Raw genomic sequence first — 21,381 nt, forward strand, 5'->3', positions numbered from 1 at the left:
TAACCCACAGCTGCATGACGCACTCATACACACACTGCACAGTAGTGTGTGTCTGTGTGGGTGTTTGCCTTTGTCCTTTGCCCTCAGTCTTGCTCTGTGCACCTGGAGGCAGAGACAGGGATGGATGTCCTCTCTTCTCCTTGCTTCTCCTCCTCTCATCTTCGATCCTGCTGCTTAGTCACACATGAATGTATCCTACCTGGCTCTCTACTCCGCTTCCTTTCGATTTATCTCTCTCTCACTATCCCTTTCAACGCAGTTTGGTCTCTTCATTGCATCTCTCATCGTCTCAGTTAGCATATGCTCTCTCCTCATTCTTCCTTATCTCTCTCAGGTTGTCTTTCAACCTCCGCAAGTCTGCCGTTGATCTCCTTGCTCAGAGAAGCGACTCCTGCCCCTAGCATTTTCTGTGCCCTCTCGCTCTCTCGCCAAGCTTAACTCTTAAATACCAGAAGCTCTTCCGTAATAAAAGCTTAGTAGTCACCATCCCTCCATCCATCCCTCTATTCTGGGGAGTTCTCATGTGGCTACCCCAGATCACATCCTCCCTTACAGGGGTGGCTCATCTGAACCTCAAAAAATTGTTCTGATTGAGTCCCTCACATGGTCTGAGGGGCTTGTCAGTTCAACAGAAAATGGTTTTACTCAATTTGGTGCACTTCCTACCATTTTAAAACTCATCTGAGGAGACAGTTCAAGGACAAGGGGCTTTACCCCTTCCCTCCCTTGGGTTTGTGTGTGTGTGTGTGTGTGTTCATGCATCTATGTCTCTAGCCATGCAAAAACAGCCAGAGAACAGGTCTGATGGAGCCAAGTCTCCCTCCAGCCTGCAACTGGCCCCCTGCCCACCCCTCATTAACACACACACACACACACACACACACACACACACTGGTCAATAACTTAACATGCTGACACAGAATACTATTAAGCTATGCTCTAGGTGCAGCCCAACACAGAATCACTATTGTGTGTGTCTGTGTGTGTGTGTGTGTCTGTGTGTGTGACCATTTTGGGAGGCTGCAGTAGATGTTAGTTATGCCTCATCTCCCTCATTACTTGCAGTCACTTGGAGCTTACGGTCATGTAGGATGTGACTTCATAAGAAGCATGCTGTTTTTTGGCTTCCACAGTGTTTTTTTTTTTTTTGTGTGTGTGTGTGAATGTACAGTATGTGTGCGCGGGTATTCACACAGCATCCATATTGCAGATTTGGGCTGGTTCATTCTACAGCATGTTTTTGGGAAGTTCATTTCTCACCCACTTAAATAAGTTCCACTGGTGCTTTGTTAACTTGTCTGGGTCTGTACTGGGAGCCTGTGCTCCTTTACACCTCTGTCTTGAATCTTTTAAGCATTCTTAGGAAGGGTGGAATAAAACATGAATTATTATTCACAAGCAGATTTACCAGCATAGAAATTGAGAGCAACTCTAAAGAACTGACTTGAGCGAAGCATTAAAAATAATTGGATAGAATTTAGGCAAATTTTAGCATAATACCCTCTGATGAGACAGCAATGTGTCGCAACAATCCAGCCCCAAGTTTGCATAGACTTTGCTGCCAGATCACAATGCTCCATAGAGCCCAAGGTGATAATGCATTTCTCGTGTTCAGTTACAAGTGGACACAGAGGGCTAGCTCTCACTCTCATGTATGTGAACAAGGATGTTTAGCACTGCTCAGGAGAACAGAAGGGAAGATAGACAGCTTTGTTTGGGGAGGCTGGTGGAAGAAACTGAAAGAAAGGAAGGGAAAATATACCCACATGAAATTAACTATTTTTTTTCCCCAGGCATATATTGAAAGTGAAGCGCAGAGGAGGAGAGCAGAGTGAAGTAACTTTTGACAGAAATAAAAACGGAAATTGGAGAGACAGCAAGGAAAATGGATTTAGGGGAGAGAAGTGTGCGCAGCAGACAGTTGGTGAAGTGGCGTTATAGATGGAGTAACAGGTACTGGATGAGAAGAAAGGCATAAATGAAGACGAGTGGCACAGCTGTAGTCAGTGGTGGACTTCCTTTTTCTCTCTTGACAAGAATAAGGGTTACAAGAGTAATACTGCCTGCTCTCTGTACCCTTAACAAGAGGGGCTGGCCTCTGCTGGCTTTAATATGAGAATAACGGTGAAATTGGGCTGATGCAGTGTGTTGAAAATTCGGTGGGGATTTTACCAACAGTGTCTAGTGGTAAATGCTCTACAGCGTGCAAAGAGAGGAAGGAAAAGCTGTTTAGCACACACTTTTAACCGACACCGAAAACTAAAAATGAATTTGCTCACCACAGCTTATTTAGCGTTATTGCCTTACTCGTCCTTAAACCTGAATTGAATCCACTGTTGTTCTGAGACAAGCAATGCAATCCATCATGGTAAAAATTGGTCCCTTGTTGGGCTTTTTATAGATGTCATTTTCATTACACCATAAATATGGAAATTACAGTAACAAAGGAAATGGCATGTATGGTGTTTCTACAATGATGTTCTTTGTTCAGGTATTGAAATGACAACTTAATTTTGTTTACGGGGCATACAGTATAAGAATAAACAAATGCATGACATTGTAATCAGCTTTAAACTTGAATGTTTTGAATCTGATAGTGGGAATGATGCCACAAAACTTAAAATGTATGAAAAAAGACATCCTAAATGTTTTTGAATTTTCTGATGGGAATTTCAAGTCCATCCCAGTGAACACAAACAGCATGGGTAGCATTGACCCTTTACTCAAGTGGCACTAGTACAGGGTTATAAATGGTGACCAAATGTGGTGAAATGGTTGCAGGTTTTTTCTGAAGGAGTTTAGGTCTTGCAAAGCAATTAGAGCCCTGAACTCGTGGCTCTGAAAAGTCTGTATACAAATGTGACAATATTGTTTCAGTGTCTTTACTCACAACTAGTGTTTTAACTGGGTTGATCGAGGTGAATGTTTGACCCTCCATCAACGTTGCCTTAATTTTTGAGAGGTGTTCTTACTAAAGCCATATTTTTTCTGATTTGAGACTATATTAGGCTGCAGACTAAGCCAAACTGTTTGTGAAGGCTTATTGTGCAAATAAAGGAAAATGCTTTTGTTGAAACATTTTATTATATTCCTCACAGTTGGAATAAACAGAAGGTGTTATTTTGGTGAGTGGACTGGTACTACAACTCTTTGTAGGTATATTATTGCCACCATGAATTCAAAAATTTCTAACAATACCAAGCCTTAGTCTTAAACGTCAGTTGCCTTTTTTCTACAAATGCGTTTATCTGTAGCGGCTCCAATAACTGCTTTAAAATACTGCTCTAATATCACTGCAGAAAGATGTCCAGGGAGTAGAGGAGCACCGTATGGCTGACAAGTCAGAAGGGATATCTTCACCATGCTGATTTAGACACCAATACTTGTCCCTGCAGTTTTTTTACACACAGACATGCAAACAGAAATACTGTGTAGTGAATTTGTCCCCCAGTGAATTTGTCTAATTTTAAGTTAACTTGAAGTGGCATCTTTGAATGAATGAATTTTAGAAGTGCTGCATTAAAACTGGTCACACATGTAGGACTGACATGCACTCGAGCAGAGCCTGTGGTTTATGGAAGTGAAGAGGACTGCCAATCTGTCCCCCTGCTCTTTGCTCATGGCTTCCAGGAGGAGTTGTCATTCTGATGTGTCACTTTGTCACTCACCCAATCTGCCTCATCCTCCTCCTCCATCTCCTGTGCTTCATCGAATTTCCACCCTCCCTTCCTACATCCATCATTATCCTCCTCCTCTGCATGGCCTCCACCTGTTCTGCCCTGTACAAGCCATATTTTGTGCGTTCAGAAAGTGGTCTGTGGGTGTGTTTGTATGTATATGTGGCTTCCATCAACCCTGCCGTACATTGTGATTTGTTGTGCGCCTTGGACAGACTCGCTGTTCAAAGACAACACAAGGAAGAAACGTGGCTGGGGCGTTGTTGTGGCGTGGCTGTGGCAATGGGGACAGGAGCAGCTCTAGAAAGAAAAGAGAAAGAAATGTCAGTGTAGCAGGAAGCTCAGCGCACACACGCACACGCACACACACACACACACACAGATGCACATGCTTGACTGTACTGACACCTCAGCACTCTAACACACTTGACTGAATACAGTTCAGACCATCACCACTGACATCATCCAACCCCTACCTTCTATGTTCTTCCCCTTCTTGTCATTTTTTTCCTGACATTTCCTTTTCCTGCGTCTCCTTTTTATGTCTCAATTTTCTTCCTCGCCCTCTCTCCATGTTTCACACTGATCTATTTTTTCCCTGTCTCAACCATATTCCTCTTCCTTCCTTTTTTCTCCCTCCCTGCCTCTCCTCCCTCCTACAGAGCCCTCAGTGAACCCATCCAATGCTGGCGTGGTTGCAGGAGCTGTGATTGGCTCCCTGCTGGCCCTCCTTTTGGTCGTCGCTCTCATCTCCGTGCTTGTCACCCGTAGCCGCAGGCAACAACAGGGTTACCGTGCCAATGGCGGCAATGATATGAAGACGCGCATATTTGGTGGCGGTAAGAAGGCCAGCAAGAATGGCACAGGTGGAGGCGCAGGCAGTGGTGGAGTTGGAGGCAGTAACAACAACGGTCCCATCTACGTTTACAATGAGAGCTCAGCCCATCAGGGCCTGGGGGAGAAAAACAACCACCACCAGCCGCTCACCATGGGGGGTCGGCCTGAAGTTGTTGCTACTACACCTACTGCCCAAGACATCCTGCTAAGCAATGAATTAGATGACGCAGAGAGGAGAAAGTTTGATGAGCTGGCGGAGGAAGAGGAGCGCTATGATCACTTCACTGGAGGTGCCCCCATCCTCCAGCTTCGCCCACACAGTGACCAGGACGATATGATTGGAGATTACCTGGATGATGACATGGAGTCCCAGCGGGATGGCTCTGTCATCTCACGGACTGCAGTTTACGTATAAAAGAGGAGGAGGAGAGAGGAGGAGGAGGAAGAGGAGGAAGAAAGGGGAGGGATGGAGACGGATTCCTCCCGAGAATTTTGCGGCTTCAGGGTCTCACCCTAACCCTGTCTGATATAGAAGAGAAGATGATACCACTTTTATTTTTGAAAATTGATTCTAAATATAGCCTGTTATTAATCACAGTACAGCCCCAAAATGAACTGAACTGAACAGGAGAAGGTGTGGTGGAATATTTTGAAAGGTTTGATTTTTATCTGGTCCCCAAGAGCTGAAAATCAAAGAGAAATGAAACAACTTGTCTCCCACCACTTCTGCTCATGCTATCACTATCACTGGGACCTTGACAAGGACTCTTGACAGACGAAAAGAGAGAAACCATGTAGTGTGGGAAAAGAGTAATTATATCACTATACAAAGTTGGCTAAATTAGAGACATTTCTCTTGCATATTCAGTCTTATCTTCACAAAAACAAATACAAGTGGAGGGGGTTGTCAAACTTATATATTTGCCAGTTCCTCTCAGTCCCCCTGAGGGAAAGCTTTGGTCTTGGTAATGCATTGTGCTGTGACAGCCGATGGGAAGTTAGTAGATAGTGCCTGGTTGTAAGGAAAACATCTGAAGGTATAGTTAGAAACCATCATGTTATTGGAGACAAGAAAAATGTATTTGCTCATGTCTGTTGGTGAATTCTCCTTTCTACTCTCCACCATCCCCATCTTTGTCACAGAAGACAAGCGAATTTACAAAATTTAAAAGAACATTAGGTCCTTATGTACTGCACAAATACAAACATGACTGAATTTAACTAAGCAGAGCGTTAACCAAGTTCTTAACAATATCTTCTCATGCAAACTTTTGTACTGTGCCTGGAGGTAAAGAGACAATAAACAAGAGATGAGGGAATGAGGTGCAGTCAATCTGACAGGGATGGAGAGAGGGATGCCAGAGACAGGAGGACTAGAGAGGAGCATGTCTCTTCGTTACTCTTACTCCTCACCCCCGTCTCTTCAGAGCGCTCCTGACAGGAGGAGCTTGATTGGTAATGAGCCGTGAAGTCGCTCGCTTAGCCGGGACCAACAGATTGCCACCACTTATGACGTGGCAGACACCCCCCCACCCCCCCACCCCCCAATCCTCTCTGCCTCCCAATTCTCCCACCTCTATCCCTCTATCATCCATCCATCGCTCTCCTTCCCTCTCTCTCCTGGTGTTTATGGGGAGTTTATGATTTATCCAGGGCAGGGTTGAGGTCAGGGCCAAAGAGAGCAGAGGAGTATTTTACTCCTCCTGAGATGTCACACCCCCACTTACTCTATTCCAGCTCAGCCTGTTCTGACATGCCAGGACTGACTAATCCACCTGGAGTGGTCATGTTCACTCCACTGCACAGGCCGCCGCCGCCTCCTATACTTTCTATCAGGACCCCGCCTCCAAAGGAGTGTAGTAAGTCTGATAGATTTTCAATGAGCCCATGTAATTTTTCTTTCCATTAGAGGAGGATGTTAAATGTAGTGAATTGATAGTGAAGCATAAATGTTGCATCCACAGCGAAGCCATGGGAGACATATTGACCTGGAGGCAGCAAGCAATGAGATGGCCCTTTTATGAAGTAGCTCCAGGGCCAATTGGCCTGTTAATTTATCCCTCTAACGAGCCGCCGGAGGCCAACTCAAACAAACACTGCTCCGTGGCTACTGGACACTTCTGTTTTTGAGGCTTAGTGTTGATGCATCACTGTATCTATGTAGCTACTGGATGACTGTGATGGACAATCTTGCAGAGAAGCCACTACTGTAGATCCTCTAATCATGCTTCTCTTGACTTTCCAATCAACTTCCTTTTGAGCCACTGGGAATCCGGTGAATGTGGTCCAGATGACCAGATGACTAATGACCGCTCATAAGGCCCAGAGAAGATCTGGGTTGCAGTCGGTTGCAGGTCATGTGGTCAAATGCAGGGTGACCCATTGCCAAGAGCTTGAATGAGTGCACTTGCCCGCATTTCTTACAGTGGCTTTTTCCTAACCTTGAGCTCTTATTGCAAGAGACTCACATAGACCTCAGATAGACAGTTCTTGTTTGCCCTAGTAATGGTTGTTAACCAACAGACAGGCGGAGAAAGACAGGAGGCAGATGACAAACATAGCGTTTAGCATTTGAGCGCTGTCTGGCGTATTGTAAGCCAGCATGTTGTTCAGTTATTGTCTAATGGCCTTAGTGTATCCTTAAATGCAACTCCTGTCAAACTGGGTTGCAGCAGATTTACTGATCACAGCTGATTTCGCAACAACCACTCAATAAAATAAACATGCATTACTTATTTTTGCACTTGTGTGTGTCACCACTGCAGACATATGAACATAATACTTTCTATTTGGGTAAAAAAAAAAAAAAAAAAAAAGAGAGAGAAAAATTGTGACAAGTTAAAAAAAAACTGTTATATGTACATTTTGGTGTATGGTATCTGTGTACTATATATGTAAGCATTTTTATTTTTCTTGTGAAAATGTGGATATTTATGAAAATGTAAATATCACATCAGTGTTGCCAGTGTTGTGGAAGCAGCAACGCAGAAGTCCTGGCTTGACTAAGCCTACAGTTCATATGTTTCAGAGGGCATGGAGAATGTAATTCTTAATTTAATGAATATCTCAGCAGTTTGGCTGTCCCAGCATTCAGAACAACAGCAACTGAGCTTAGTTTACTGAAAGCCTAAAGTCAATATAGTTTGAGGAAAAGCTCTACATGCTCATATACTTTTTTTTTTTTTTTTTTATTATTATTATTATTCAAGTTGGCAGAAACTGCATTTCCACATAAGCACACTTTTTTTTCAGCACAATTGGCCTCTTCCGTTTGACAGACCTGCACAACGCAAAAACACACACAATACTCATGATAAATCAGGGAGGATGTAACCACACAAGTGATGGTCTGTGTTGTGTCTGAGTCAGCTCAGTGCGTTTGTGTATGTGCCTATCATTGTCAGTTTGTGTTGTCGTGTTGCTCAGGGGCTTTGGGGCATCTCTCACTGACATGAGGGCCTTAACCTCAATAGCCACCCTTTGTCACCACAGGAAACCAGCAAACTGAAGACATTTTTGTGTGCACATATACTGTTCATATATATATATACACGCAGAGAAACATTCGCCCACACACAAACACCCCTCAGTCACTCTCATTATGCTCACTCCCACAGCCAAACTGTGCAGAAGACACCTCATACCTGACAACTCTGCCATCTCCTGACATAAGCCCACACAAATGCACTTCCACGGCAGCAAATGAAGACACACACACACAAACACTTCTACTTTTTCTCGTCTGTTTTTCAGTAGCTCTGTCAGGACATGTACTGTGTCCTCTTTGAGTGGAAAGAACCACAGCAGTGTGTCCCTTTCTCTGCTGCTTTCTATCCCCCAAACAGTCCAAATGCAAATTAATCACCATGTTGAGCAGAGATGACTACACATTCAGGGATACACACCCACACAAACTCACATACGCACCTTTTCACCTAGTGTGAAAGAAACAAGAATTTTAGGAACCTGTTTGTTTGGCTAGTTTTTTTTTTTTTTTTTTTTTTTTTTAATCAACACATGAAATGTATCTTTCATAAAAGCGCCACTGCACTGACCTACTCCCCTTCCCAGAATCTCTTTCAATGCTTTTAGAGACTCAACTTCCTACTCATCTCCAAAATGTTGTTTTTTTTTTTTATGTATTTATTTATTTTTTTTTTACACCAGCCACCTCTGCCACTGCAATCGCCTCCACACACACACACACACACACACACACACACACCATTGCCACCCACCGCAGTACCCATGTAAAGCTTTTCGAGAAATACATGATCCTTGCCTTTGTTGAGCAAGGTTAGATAGTTAAAATACACAACTTTTATTTATTTTTATTTTTTTTTCCCAGAAAGCCACATTCTGTTGCTGTTTCTTCAGCTACAAACATCTTATGAGTGATCAAAGCCTTAACATCTCCCATCTCACTTGCATAGAAGGAAAAAAAAAGGAAACCCTTTCTGTGTACATAGTATAAATATATAAATATGTAGCAGAGAAAAAGAATTACTAATTTATGGTGTCACGGTTGTGTATTTCTCAGTGACAGCAAGCATGAAGGATTTATTTTCTCCTATTACAGTTTCTTCTCTTCTTTTATTTTGCTGTGGTTTATAATTTATGTTTTCTGAGTGCTTTATTCTTGACTGCTGCGCTGTGATTGCTGCCAAAATCGGCAAATGTGGTCCTTCTATACGAATGAACTGTATACACGACAAAAGTCTTACCCCAAAATGTGCTTTTTATTATCAACTGCTCTGTGTAAGTTTTTTTTTTTTTTTTTTTTTTTTCTGGTTTTTTTTTTTTTTGTATTTTTTTATTTTTAAATAATTTTCTTCTTGACAGACTGATTTAGAATTGTCACAATTTTGTCGAGTCTTTATATATATCTTTTTTTTTGTTTGTTTTTTTTGTTTTTTTTTTCGTTGCTATTAAAGATCTCTTGGTTTTTGAAATGTCTCAGTCTTGCATTGTGTGGTATCTGTTTCTCCTTTTCTTCCCTCTGTCTCTTTAACACTTGAGGTGACTGATTTGGATGATTGAGGAGCTGGATTGAACTGAAGCACCAGCCATTGATTCTTACTGATTAGATTTATAGATTAATTGATTGGGATATGAAGTGGCTTCTCTCCCCCTTGTCACCCATCATTCTCACTCCAGACACTAACCAGCCTTCACTCTCATTTCCTGGGGTGGCTGTTTGTCTCATTTCAGGTTTGATAAATCTGTGCATGTGTCAACAGGAATGTGATAACAGTCTTATAAATTGAGCACAGGAATAGAAGAAGCCATTTTGTGGATTAGTTGTTTTGTGCTGTGGCTCCGCCTCCTCTCAGTCCCTGTTTTGTATAGTTGTTCTGGTTGGCAGAAGTCAACCTGCTGCTTTGGTATGTGAAGACCAGTGTAGCTGTTTTAGGGCATATTTTTCAGTCCTTATACCTGAGAATGCTGATTATGAAGCACACGTGCACACTCTTATTTGTAAATGCATGAATATAATTGTTATGCTACTGGGATCCAAAGAATTCTCAGGTTGTCAATGTTGTACACACTGAGAAAGAGGACAGCTGACGAATGCGGCGCTGTAGCTTCAGTGGTTTTCCTGCAGGGAGACAGTTTGTGTTTTCAGTAGGGGAATGTGCAGTCCAAGCTGAAACTCGGTGAATGGAGCACCTCTCAAAGGCTGCATTGTTTGAACTCTGACGAAACCAAACCGGCTTGGTATAATTTTAACAGAAGGCCATGTTTGTGCGTTTGTCTGTCTGTGTGCGCGTGCCTGCTTGCAAGTGTATACAGATTTATGTATGAACGTGCTGGCATGTCACCGTATGAGTTTGGCCATGCATTCACATGCACCTGCTTCATTTGGTTTGCATACAAAAAAGCCCCTCTGTGTCTCCACCAAACAATACAATCAACTTCTTCCGTTAATGCACCCACACTGGTGACAGGCAGTTTATGGCAGTGTGTCCTCGATGATGCGATCATGTGTCTGTGTGCCATCCTGCTGACTTGTCACAGTTCATCTTTGTTGCAAGCTTCCTCTGTCAATGCACAGCTATTTACTTTGAGTCCAGCCCACCATCTGGCCTCTCTAATTGCTTTGGATTTGAGGCTGGTGAGATGGAGAGCACTTACACACACACACACACACACACACACAGACACACACACAGTCCTTTTGGTTTTCTAGCTAAATGTAAGAGTCCAGCAAAGCAGAAAGCCTTTTAAGCCAGAGATCAGAACAAAAGCATGTGCAACACTTGCATTTTTTATCTGCATTTGTCAGAGGAAAAGGTACGCACCTCATGTGAAAGTGTTGACCCCATAAAGCAGAACCTGGCCTATTTTAGCTCCAAGCAAATAACCTGGATCTGAAGCCAAAGTGACAGCAGCTATGCCAAGCACTACCACTGTGTTCAGCATTAACTTACATTGATGAGACATGGTGCAGTACCCCTGGGCAATCCGGCTAGCTGGTTGTGGCCCTGTTCATTCCAAGTTGAGTGTGCATGTGTGTGTGCGAAGGCGTGCATAATAGAGAGGGAGTGTGTGTGTGAGTGTGTTCTTTGGTCATATAGTGTTTAGGTCCCAGATGTGAGCTATGCTGGGTTGCCCAGATCTGATTTCCACAGAATGTTTGTAAAGTGTGAACGTGGAGCAGTTTTATCAGTTTATTTGTGAGGGCAAGCAGCAACAATGTGTTGTGTGTCTTTGTACTGTTTGATACATGCTTGCGTGTGCATAGCTGCATATTTGAACTTCCAGCTTTGGCAGCTACAGCTGTTTATCTGATAACTTTGTGCGTGTGTTTGTGATTTAGCACACAAACCCACTTCGGGCTCTCCATTCTGATAACCACTAACACAATGCTCCTCATTTAACCTCTCACCCTCCGGCTCCAGTCCTGACTAATAAATCCTAGAGTGAGTGATGAATGGCCAGGCCTGTTGCATGGATGTCTGAGTGATGGATGTAGTGACCTGGGTGTTCACACGGATTAAAGCAAGTGTCTGCCTCTGACCCCAATTATGAAAGTAGGCCCCTGCATATTTTTATTGGCTTTAATGCAACTGGCTTTCCTCTGTCTTGCCTGTGGTGATTCAACAAATATCCAGCTGTGTATCGCTTACTATCTTTTAACTTGCTCCTTTTTTAAAAACTGCCAATTATTGTCTCTCTTTGTTTTAGGTCTGTTGTCCAGCAGATGGGATTTGACTAATAACTCTTAATGTAGCTCACAGTCTTGTAGCTTTAGGATGTTCAACCCAAGAATGTAGACAAGTTAATTAGAGAGATTTTATGGTCACTGAAACAGTGAAATGTTCTTCACTGGTCCCGTCAGACCATCTGACCTCATTCCAAGAATATGTTTCATTTTCAGAAAATGAAAATTTAATAATCGTGTGTTTCAGAATGCTGTTATATGGCTATAAATAAACATGTTGGGCACATGAAAACTTTGACTTGATGATGGCAATAAATTAAAAGTGCAGGGGTTCACCACAACTGGGCATCTACAGATGGAGGTTCAGGAATGTATTTGACACTTTGCTCAAACCAAATGTCAATCAAATGTGACCATAATATTCTCTGACTGTGTTGTATTCCCAACACAGTTAGTATTTTCACTGTTGATACTGCTCACTTTCACACTCCCCGTTTTATTGAAATAAGGTTTGAATCAATATATATATTTTTTTAAATCTCTCATGCGGAGGCCTTAATTTCACACTGTCTGAGCCAGTTTGTGAATAAACAGTCAGTATGTAAGAGATCAATTTGTTTTCGGACTGCTTTGTTGATGCTTAATAGGGTTAAGGTACTTCTCAGTGGAACAGGTTAAAGTGCGTTTGGTGTCTGTTTTTTTTGGGAAAGACTGGGTTTGTTGCTATCTGTTCTAATCTGCTATTTTGTCATAGGTAAGTTACTTTTGTGGAGTTTGTTTTGGGTGAATACTATTAAGGAGTGGCTTTAGACAGAAACAACTCATTCACTGTTTACTCTGTAAATACGCACTGATTTATTACTAAAATAGAAAAATTTAGACCTTTACACCTTTTTAAGGAACTTTTTTGGGAGTATTGCTTTTGCACACAACCTACATTAGCATTAAGATGTTTACATTAGGCGTGAAGATGTTTACTTGGAAGTTAAGCATTTGACCAAATTCCCATCATGTTTTCTACTCTACAAAAGTCAGCAGAGTTTATATTTGTTTATTTTTTGGCCTGAGTTTGTTTCATTACTTTCCAAGAACAACCCACTGTAGCTGTCAATCTGCCCTGAATATCAGGAACTGCTGAGAGGGTGGATCATAATCTCTTGTATTACAAAAACAACACCCGCTGAAGCTCTTCTTAAGCAACAATCACCACCAGCTGCTCCCAGACAACAGAGAACACTTAGATGTAGCCCATCTGACATACGCATAGCATGTAATATTGGAGAGCTGCCAGTAAATTCCGACAAAAATGTTCCAAGTACTAACTGTCATGCCAAAGTAATAAGCAACTAAAGTAGTAAGTACTTATATTTCCTCCTGCAGACTGTTGGCTATTATGTTGAGCAAGGTGAAATCAGAGTCCGGAGGAAGTTACAGCTGTAAATAATCACAGGAAATTGGAAATCATATCATTCCTCTTCCTCTTGCGGTAAACGCCAACATCCGATCTTCTGGCTTCTGGTCATACAGTTTGTGTGTCTGCTACACACAAAGACATGCACACATGGCCGCATACGTACAGAGGACAGACGGGGAGGTAAATGCTCCTGTTTCCCTTGGAGGCACCAGGCCATGTACTCTTCCTGTCCCGTGCTGACAGGGCTAGAGGTAAACAGGGTGGTTGCAATACATTGTTGGGTGGATAAGGCACATCTCCCCTGGGCTAGCACGTGCTCGGCCAAAGACTGGGAGGGCAGAAAAGGGCTGGGAGAGGGGGACAAGGTTGAGGGCTGTAATATGGAGGGGGGACAAAGAGGGCACAATGGTGTGGGGGGGGTGAAGAGGAGGCACAGCAGTGAGATCTGAGGGCATGTGTATTGGCGGCAGCTGCAGAGAGCCAGCAAGTATATCAATTTAACAGTGACTCATGCAAGATTGAATATAGGGGAGAGAGAGAAGAAAGTAGGAAAGGAGAAGTCAGGGTGGACGAAGAGAGTAAAACAGAAAAAAGCAGAACACAGAGAGGGAGGAGAAGCCTGATTAAAGATGAAGTGGAGACGGCTGACTGAAGGGAGGAGGATGACGAGGACTGAGTTGTTGCAGCTGTGTTGATTTAGCTCTTCATAGCTCAGGGTGTGTGTGTGTGTGTGTGTGTGTGTGTGTGTGTGTGTGTGTCCGTCCCACCTTCACATACACCAACCGCCATCAGCTGGAAGATGCAGTAGGTGTGCTCGCATGTGTGTGTTACCTGGAACAAATCGTGATGTAGCAATAAAAAACGAAGAACATTATGTGAATGCAGTATGACCACCAGGGAGTGTAGCTTTGAGCCAAGAGTGCACGTGTGTGTGTGCGTGCACGTGACTGTGTGGGTATGAATAAAAGAGATTTATATCAGGGAAAGATTGCTTTGTTGCTGCTCCTAAGAATAGATTCTGTGACGGAAATGATTTTGATGTCTATGCAAGTGTGTGTGTGTCTCTCATTTTGTGTGTATTTGCCCTGGAGTGCTTTGCAGATCAAATGCACTTGCTGTTTAATTCACCGTCTCAACAGGCAGCTCTTATAAAGAACATGCACACACTGGCACATGCACGTGTACATGCACTGAGATATAAACATAAAGAATGGGAGATGAATATGAAGATAAAACAAAATAAGTCTGCAAATATTTGGTCTTGGGGACTGAGATGGAGTTCTGAGGCCTGCCAAGTCTGCAGCAAACGGTGGATGATCGTGTTTGTGTTTTACTGCATGTGAGTGTCATGCAGATGTTTGCCTGTCTCACAATTTTATTTTGTTATGTTTTTTTGTTTTTTTTTGTGCGTGGGAGTTAAGCAGAAATGTTTCCTGTTTGCAGGAATATTTGTGCTATGTTTCTAAAGTGCATTCAGAGTGAATTGCATCATGACCTGTGCAATTATCATTACAGTAAAATGTGTGGTTGTTACCATTGTGTATATATTATCATACCGGGGAGAGTATTATCTGACATTGACACTAAAACCATCACTGTGTGAGAAAGAGAAGTAGACTATAATTTAATCAGGCTGATGTTTGGCATTTATCCAGCAGACAGAACTTTTTTGATACTCACCACAAAATCCCACTTATAATGGAAAACCTTGATAGCGATAGTGTCTATATTACACTGAAAAAGAAAGACATTTCTCTTCTTTGCAGTGCAATAATTCACAAGAAAGAAATGCTCACACTGCTGGTGCCTACAGTGCAGTGAAGTGATGGAGTGGACTGGACTGTGAGCCTCCTGAGTGATGCTATTTGCACTGGCCAAATAACAGCCATAGTGCAAAGAGAACTATATGAACTTCATAAAAGTGTGTGTGTGTTTGTGTGCGTCTGTCTTCAGCTGTTCGTATGCACGTGTCAGCTCCTTCTTTACATCCACACTCCCCATTCATCTGTCTATCTTATCTAGTCATCTCTTTCCCTGTAATCACTTCTCTTGCCCCATCCTCCTCTCTGTCGCTCATCTTATCGTCTGTTGTCGACTAAATGTAAGCGCATTGTAATTCTGTTAAAAAGCAGGGTGTGCTGTCATGTAGGTCTGTGTGTGTCTAATCATTCTATCCCCTCTTTCCTTATATCCAGAACATCTCCAGTCTCTTGCTATTGAACCCAGAGGTATAATTTTATAAGAGTAATTACATTTGTTGATTGATTTTACCCTAATAAATATTGCTACTGGTGACAAAAATCATTATGCATCACATGAAACAGCTCCCATCTTAAATTCCCTGAAGCAGCGGATATAAGACACTGCCCTTTCCGCTAATGCAGGTGTGTGTTTGTGTGTTTCTCATGTGGAGGTCCGTGAACCACAGTACACCTGCTAAGGGTCTCCTGTATGTCTATGGCCCCCTGTTAACCCCGCCTCTCCTCCGAGGTCCTCAGTGATTTCAGCTATGTTGCCTGTCACTCACCCCCTGCAGCCAAGGCATCATGGGTAACAGCCCCAATTCACCACACTGCTTAAGTGCACTTCAGTGTATAATGTGTGAAAGGGGGAGAGAGTTGGGTTTATAAAATAGCTCAACATTGCCATGCGAAGCACAGAAACGCTGCATGATCTCCTGTCTGTTAAACTGTCAGCTGAAGGCAGTCATGTCTTGAATGGACAAAAGGCCTTATCTTAGAGGAGGAAATTAAATGCTATTCAAATCTTGCTTTTGGCGATGCAGGGGTGCTTGGTGAAGTTTTTATAAACACGAGTTGATTATCGCCCTCACAGAGGTCGATGTGATGCTTTCCACCTTGACAGTAATGACTGGTTCCTCCCTCCCTGACCACCCCTGCTCTCAACAGGAGCAGCGAGCAGAAACATTGATGGAGCATTATGCTCTCTGCACTGCGTGTAATAGCTGGAACTGTCGTTGCGCATTTACCATAGAGTGTAATCTGGAAAAAGAAAAAGACAATACAGAGCACTCACTGGGTGCATGAATGCAGGGCTCAGATTTTGATTAATTTATGTTCCAGTACATTTCAGTTTTCCTAAGTCATTACCCTCCCAAACAACCACCATTCCTGGGGGATTCAGAAAAAACTCTTTTCAAACTAGTGTGTGCTTTAGTCCAATCCCTCTATTTCTGCTCTCTTTCTCTCTGCGTTATAATGCAGTGCTTGACATGCTCTCTCCGGACATCACCATTAGGCTCCCAGTTCCCAGTTATTTATCTGTGTATAACGCTCCCTGTCCAGGCACTGCTCCCAAGTCTATCATCCTCCATAGGGCCCCACCGAGCTGATGTATGGGGCTGTTATATTTTTACATCACAATTCTCCCACTCTCCCTGCAGAGAAAACATACTTGCATACTGTAATATCTTGCACCTGGTTTGCCATGGTGTGTTGAAGGGCAAGTGAGTGCACTTTAGTTTTTCCTAGTCATTTATCCTATTTTAAGGCCCTTTACTCTGCTGTCCTCCTCTTAATACCACTTTTACTCTGTTGCTTCAGGGTTTTCTGTCTCCCAATTGCTATTCATTAGTGTGTAGAGGTGGGAGAGGTAGAAAGACACTGCAGCAGAGTGTGTTTAAATATGGCTTCTTCCCAGTTTTTACAATGTAGTATTTATAGTAATATCAATATGTGCAAGTGCAACCAATGATCCTTATCTTTTTAGATTAATCTGCAGATTATTTTTTGTGGAAACTGTAAAAAAATTCCCATTACAATTTCCAGGAGCCAAGGGCAATGTCCTGATATGGATTTTTTAAAAAAGCATTTTTTCTTAGTGCCGGGTTGAAGCTGAAAGATAATCAGCCTAATATGACAAAGAACTTTTATGCATTTTAAAAGATCCTGAAGACAAATGATTAGGATATTTTCTGTCAATCAAATGGGTTCACTTCATTCAGCTGTTTCTATTTTCTTTTTTTTTTTCTTTTTTTTTTTTTCTTTTTGCAACAAATTGGATTATATGTGTGAGCTGGTTTGCTTGTGAATATGCAAATGTATCTGGCATTTTAGCAGTTCCTACGCATTGTGTGTTGGTATTTGCTCTGTGTATTTGTTTGAGTCCCCCTCTTAGTATTACTTGTCTTGGTGCAATGAGCCAGGCCTTGTATTAGGCAGGTTGAGCTGCAGGGGGAATTTTGTAACACTTGACCTGTTTCACTGAGTCATTTGTGTGGATGGAAAGAGATGGAAAGAAAGGGACGGAGAAGGAGAAAGTGAGCGAATAAGAGAAGGCAGGGCAGTGTAGAGGGGAGGGCCGCACAAGTGTCCAGGGGGGATTGGAGGGATGAGTGACAATGGAAAGGGATCAAGAGAGGGAGAGCGAACAACAGCTGGGGGAGCTGGAGGGAGGAGAAATGAGATGACTGTGCCTTCATATTTCTTCTTTCTTACTTTCTCTCCCTCTCCATCTCCTTCTTTTGCCCATTCCTCTCTCTGTCCTTCATTCAGTAGCCTCTCACGCAGGCCTGGCTGAGTCGGCCTGTTTCTCATTACTCACCCCTTCAACCTCAAAGGTCAGAAACACAAACTTAGCACTTTTAAGATTCAGTATCAAACTTATTTATGTGACTGATGCTTCTTGTTATTGGTGTGTTGGAGTGTTTGCCTGTATACATATGGACGATCAGCCCTTTTCAGATCATATTGTGCATGAGTGGTTGAAAATGCTTGATGCCAGTTCTCCACATACATATTAATAGTGCATTTTTTCATTTTGGGAGCTCAGCTGGTGGGCTCCTGCCTTGGAGGAGGAATTTAAGCTGTATATCTGCATCACTGGGTACTTATTCGTTCCCTCTATCTGCTATTCATTCTGTCCTCACATTCCCTATGCGTGTGTCTGTGTGTTTTTCATTTCTTTTTCATTTCCCTCAGGGTGTAGTAAGTGTAAAGAAGAGGACAATGAATGACTTTAGTATTAAAGGGTCAGTTCACCCCAACGACGAGAAAGCATCCTGCCATGTTTCTCATGGTTTATATTCTCCATGTTTTGAGATGCATCAGTGTGTAACTAACCACTAACCACTTTCCATTGAAGAAATATCCTTATACCTAACTGAACCTATAGAAAGGCACTGGCTTGACAGAGACCACACCTGGAGATGGTGACTGGATGTCAGCCTGGTGTAAAAGCTGTCCACCAAAAAAGTTGAAAGGTCACCCTCCTCCTGCTAACTTAACAAAACCTGCCAAAGAGCTACAAACAGCAGCTGTAGGTATGAGGACTTCCCCCAAAAAACAAATAAATATATGAAATGATCTAGTCTCCTAATCCACTGCAGGAAGAAAATCCAGATAAACATCACGTTAATACTAATAGCAGTAGAAATCTGAGTTGAACGTGACAGAATTTGACCAAATAAAATAAAACAACCACACTGATGCCAAGCTTTTAATAACTCAGTTAGTGCAGCCAAAGCTTGTTAAAGAACTTTATTTTTTTGTAGAATTATATACAACCCAATACTTTATTGTCCCCGTTGGGAAATATGTTTGCACAGTTTGCATTGGTTTAGTGTGTGTGTGTCTGTGTGTATAAATAACACATATTTTCAGCCTTCAAGCTACTTTAGGAAGGTTGATTTTGTTTCTCTTGTTTGCCTCTTTTGCAAATTCATCTGTCCAGGGTGCAAGGAAATGCAAAAGCAATCCTCCTTCAACTCTGCTTTCATTACCCTCCTTGTCCCCCAATCTCTCTTGTCGCCTACTCTGCCACTCCTGCCACAACTGTGTACTGCATCCTTGTGGCCTTTTCGTTCTGGTGTGACGGCTAGTGTGGCGACTGCTGGCTGCCAGCACGTCCTCCAGTGATCCACTTGTCGCTGTCAGTCGAAACAGAGCCTGGTGTTTGGTGACATTTACCATTTTACTACAAAAATTATGCATCACTGTTGACATTAAGCCTTATGCATAATATTCATGATGTATGTGGCACGTCCTTTAGGCGCTACAGCAGAGGGGCGAGCAGTATGTCACAGCTGAGGCATGGACACACACCATCCTCATTCATACAGACGAACGCACACACAGATAGCCGTTGTATAAAATATACTATAGCCATAGACTCACAAATAAACACACACATCCTCAGGAAGCTAGATCATCAAGCTTTATGTGAACACATTTAAAAGTTGTGTTGCATGTTTCATTATGGATTCCAGAACAACCCACCACTCTCACAAATGTCCACACATCTCAGTTGTACTTTATCCATTCTTCATGGATTAATTCTGCAACAGCACCTTTTTATGATCCCCAATTTACGTCAGCAGCCAGGCAGGCCTCCCCTCGTTGCTGCCTCTGTTATCTGCTCTGCCTCGTGTCTGTCTTCTACATGTGTGCTCTATGAAACAATGGTACTTTCTGGTAACAAGCAGTGAGTTTGTCAGGTTGAAGAAAGAAAAGGAAGACGAATGGAGGGAGGGAACAAGAGGATGTGAAGATAATGGGCTTCTGCTGTGATTAACATTCCACAGTGCCGCGTCAAAGAAAGTGTGACTGTGTCCTATTGTGCCTTCAATGACAGCCAACTGAACGGAGGTCCCTGGACCGGTTTCACCGGCAACACAGAGGGTGTGTGCCTGTGTCTCTATACCCCCTGCTGTGTAAAATGAGAGCAACACATTCATCCTTCTTTTGAGAACAGACCTATATTAGAGCGACGCAGTCGTGTGACGGTGAGGGAGCCTTTACCCTCTCAGCCAGTGAATCAGCCAGCTAGCTGACTCACCGGTCATTGAGGCTGTCGGGTGGGATCACCAGGTTCCTGCCAGGCTGCTGTGACACACGTGTCACCTGGAGCAACAGGGACTGGGTGGGTGCACAGGTGTGTGTATCAGTGTATTTGTGTTTGTCTGAAGCAGGAAATTGAGCTACCAAGCCACTTTTTCATCGTAATGAGTGTGACGGCATTCCTCCTGAGTGAACATTGTTAGCATATAGGCTTTGCTGAAGTGGTGTTAAGTTGTTTGGCATGCAGATGGTGCTTCCACCTGTAGTTTCCTTTATTAGTTCAGCAAACTGATCAAGCATCAAGTTTATAAGCGTGAATAAATAACAGCTACAATTATAATTCCATCTATTTCTTTAACTAGAGCTTAAACAATTTGAGTAATTAGTTGATCAGCAGAAAATTTAAATTAATCATGAACTATTTTAGTAATCAGTTAATTAAGTCAGTCAAACAAGGACAATTTATCCTGTTCTTTGTTTCTCAGTTGTGAATGTTTGCTGTGGCTTTACTCTGGTTTTTGGCTGCTCACAAATTTTAAGGCTTCAGGATGAAATGAAATGTAAAATTTCTTTTACTTTTTTTTTTTTTTTTTTTTAACATTTATGGACTAAAGACCCCAACATATTAACTGTTAGATGCAGCCCTAATATAAACTGTTAACTAATAAAGAGCACTGATTAGTTTATACAAAAATAGCCTACAATGGAAACCAGCAAAATAAATAATTCAAAATATCAATTACTAAAGTTTAATTAGAGCATCTAAAAATTTCGTTGCATCAGCACAGGTGACCCTTAAACTTGACATTAGCCGGTGTCAATTTCTAAATTAAACCTAGATACAATTCGGCCTCAGGCTTTTTCATCAATATTCCTTTCATTTTTTCCTTGTGGATATAGGCCGCAAATGCCTGGCTGATCAGGGAGTCTGTCTGGAGGATGCTCATGGAGTCAGAGCTAAGATCATTTGATTCTCCCCAGTCCCCGTCTTTGATCCTAATGTCTCATTTGCCCTCCGATCAAAACGCACATCCGTCTTTTCGCTGCTGTTCCGCTGGGCTGTGTATACACCCACACAGTCAGGTGTTCTTTGAAAGCTGAGTAGAGCAGACAGGTTTTTGAGGTAAGTTAAGTCAGGGATTAAGGAGAAATTTACTGCCCATCTAGGTGTGTATAATGGTGTCTATTTTTAGCTCAGCCTTCAGAGTGAAATTCTGGGATTTTCTCAGAAAGGCACGAAAACCCCTTGCATCATCCCCGACTTTCACTTGCTCCCTTTGTGGAGATATTTGCAATCCAAACACACTTAAAGACTCTTTGAATGTATGCGTGATGCGTCTTACCTCCTATTTATGAGCATTTCTCTGTGTGTTATTTATATATTTATACATACACTGTATATACTCATTGTTGTATATACACATTGTTGTGTGTGGACATGCATGCTCCCTCTCTTCTTGCGTGCCTAACTGACTCTGACACATCTGTGGC

At 42.5% G+C, this 21,381-nt stretch overlaps 1 protein-coding gene across 3 annotated transcripts in view; it reads left to right on the forward strand.

The window, feature by feature from the left end:
- Positions 1 to 21,381, forward strand: part of LOC115044779 (nectin-2) — a 69,561-nt gene that overhangs the window by 33,853 nt on the left and 14,327 nt on the right. Inside the window, exon 7 of one of the 3 annotated variants that reach the window (XM_029504025.1) lies at positions 4,340 to 7,342. The exons of the other annotated variants lie outside the window; for them this stretch is intronic. Within the exon in view, the coding sequence (XP_029359885.1) occupies positions 4,340 to 4,929 (590 nt within the window). The 3' untranslated portion in view covers positions 4,930 to 7,342. Of the gene's footprint in view, positions 1 to 4,339; positions 7,343 to 21,381 lie in introns of those variants that run through there. 3 annotated transcript variants of the gene reach the window in all.

Source organism: Echeneis naucrates, chromosome 6, assembly GCF_900963305.1.
Source record: "Echeneis naucrates chromosome 6, fEcheNa1.1, whole genome shotgun sequence".
NCBI classification, from domain to species: domain Eukaryota; kingdom Metazoa; phylum Chordata; class Actinopteri; order Carangiformes; family Echeneidae; genus Echeneis; species Echeneis naucrates.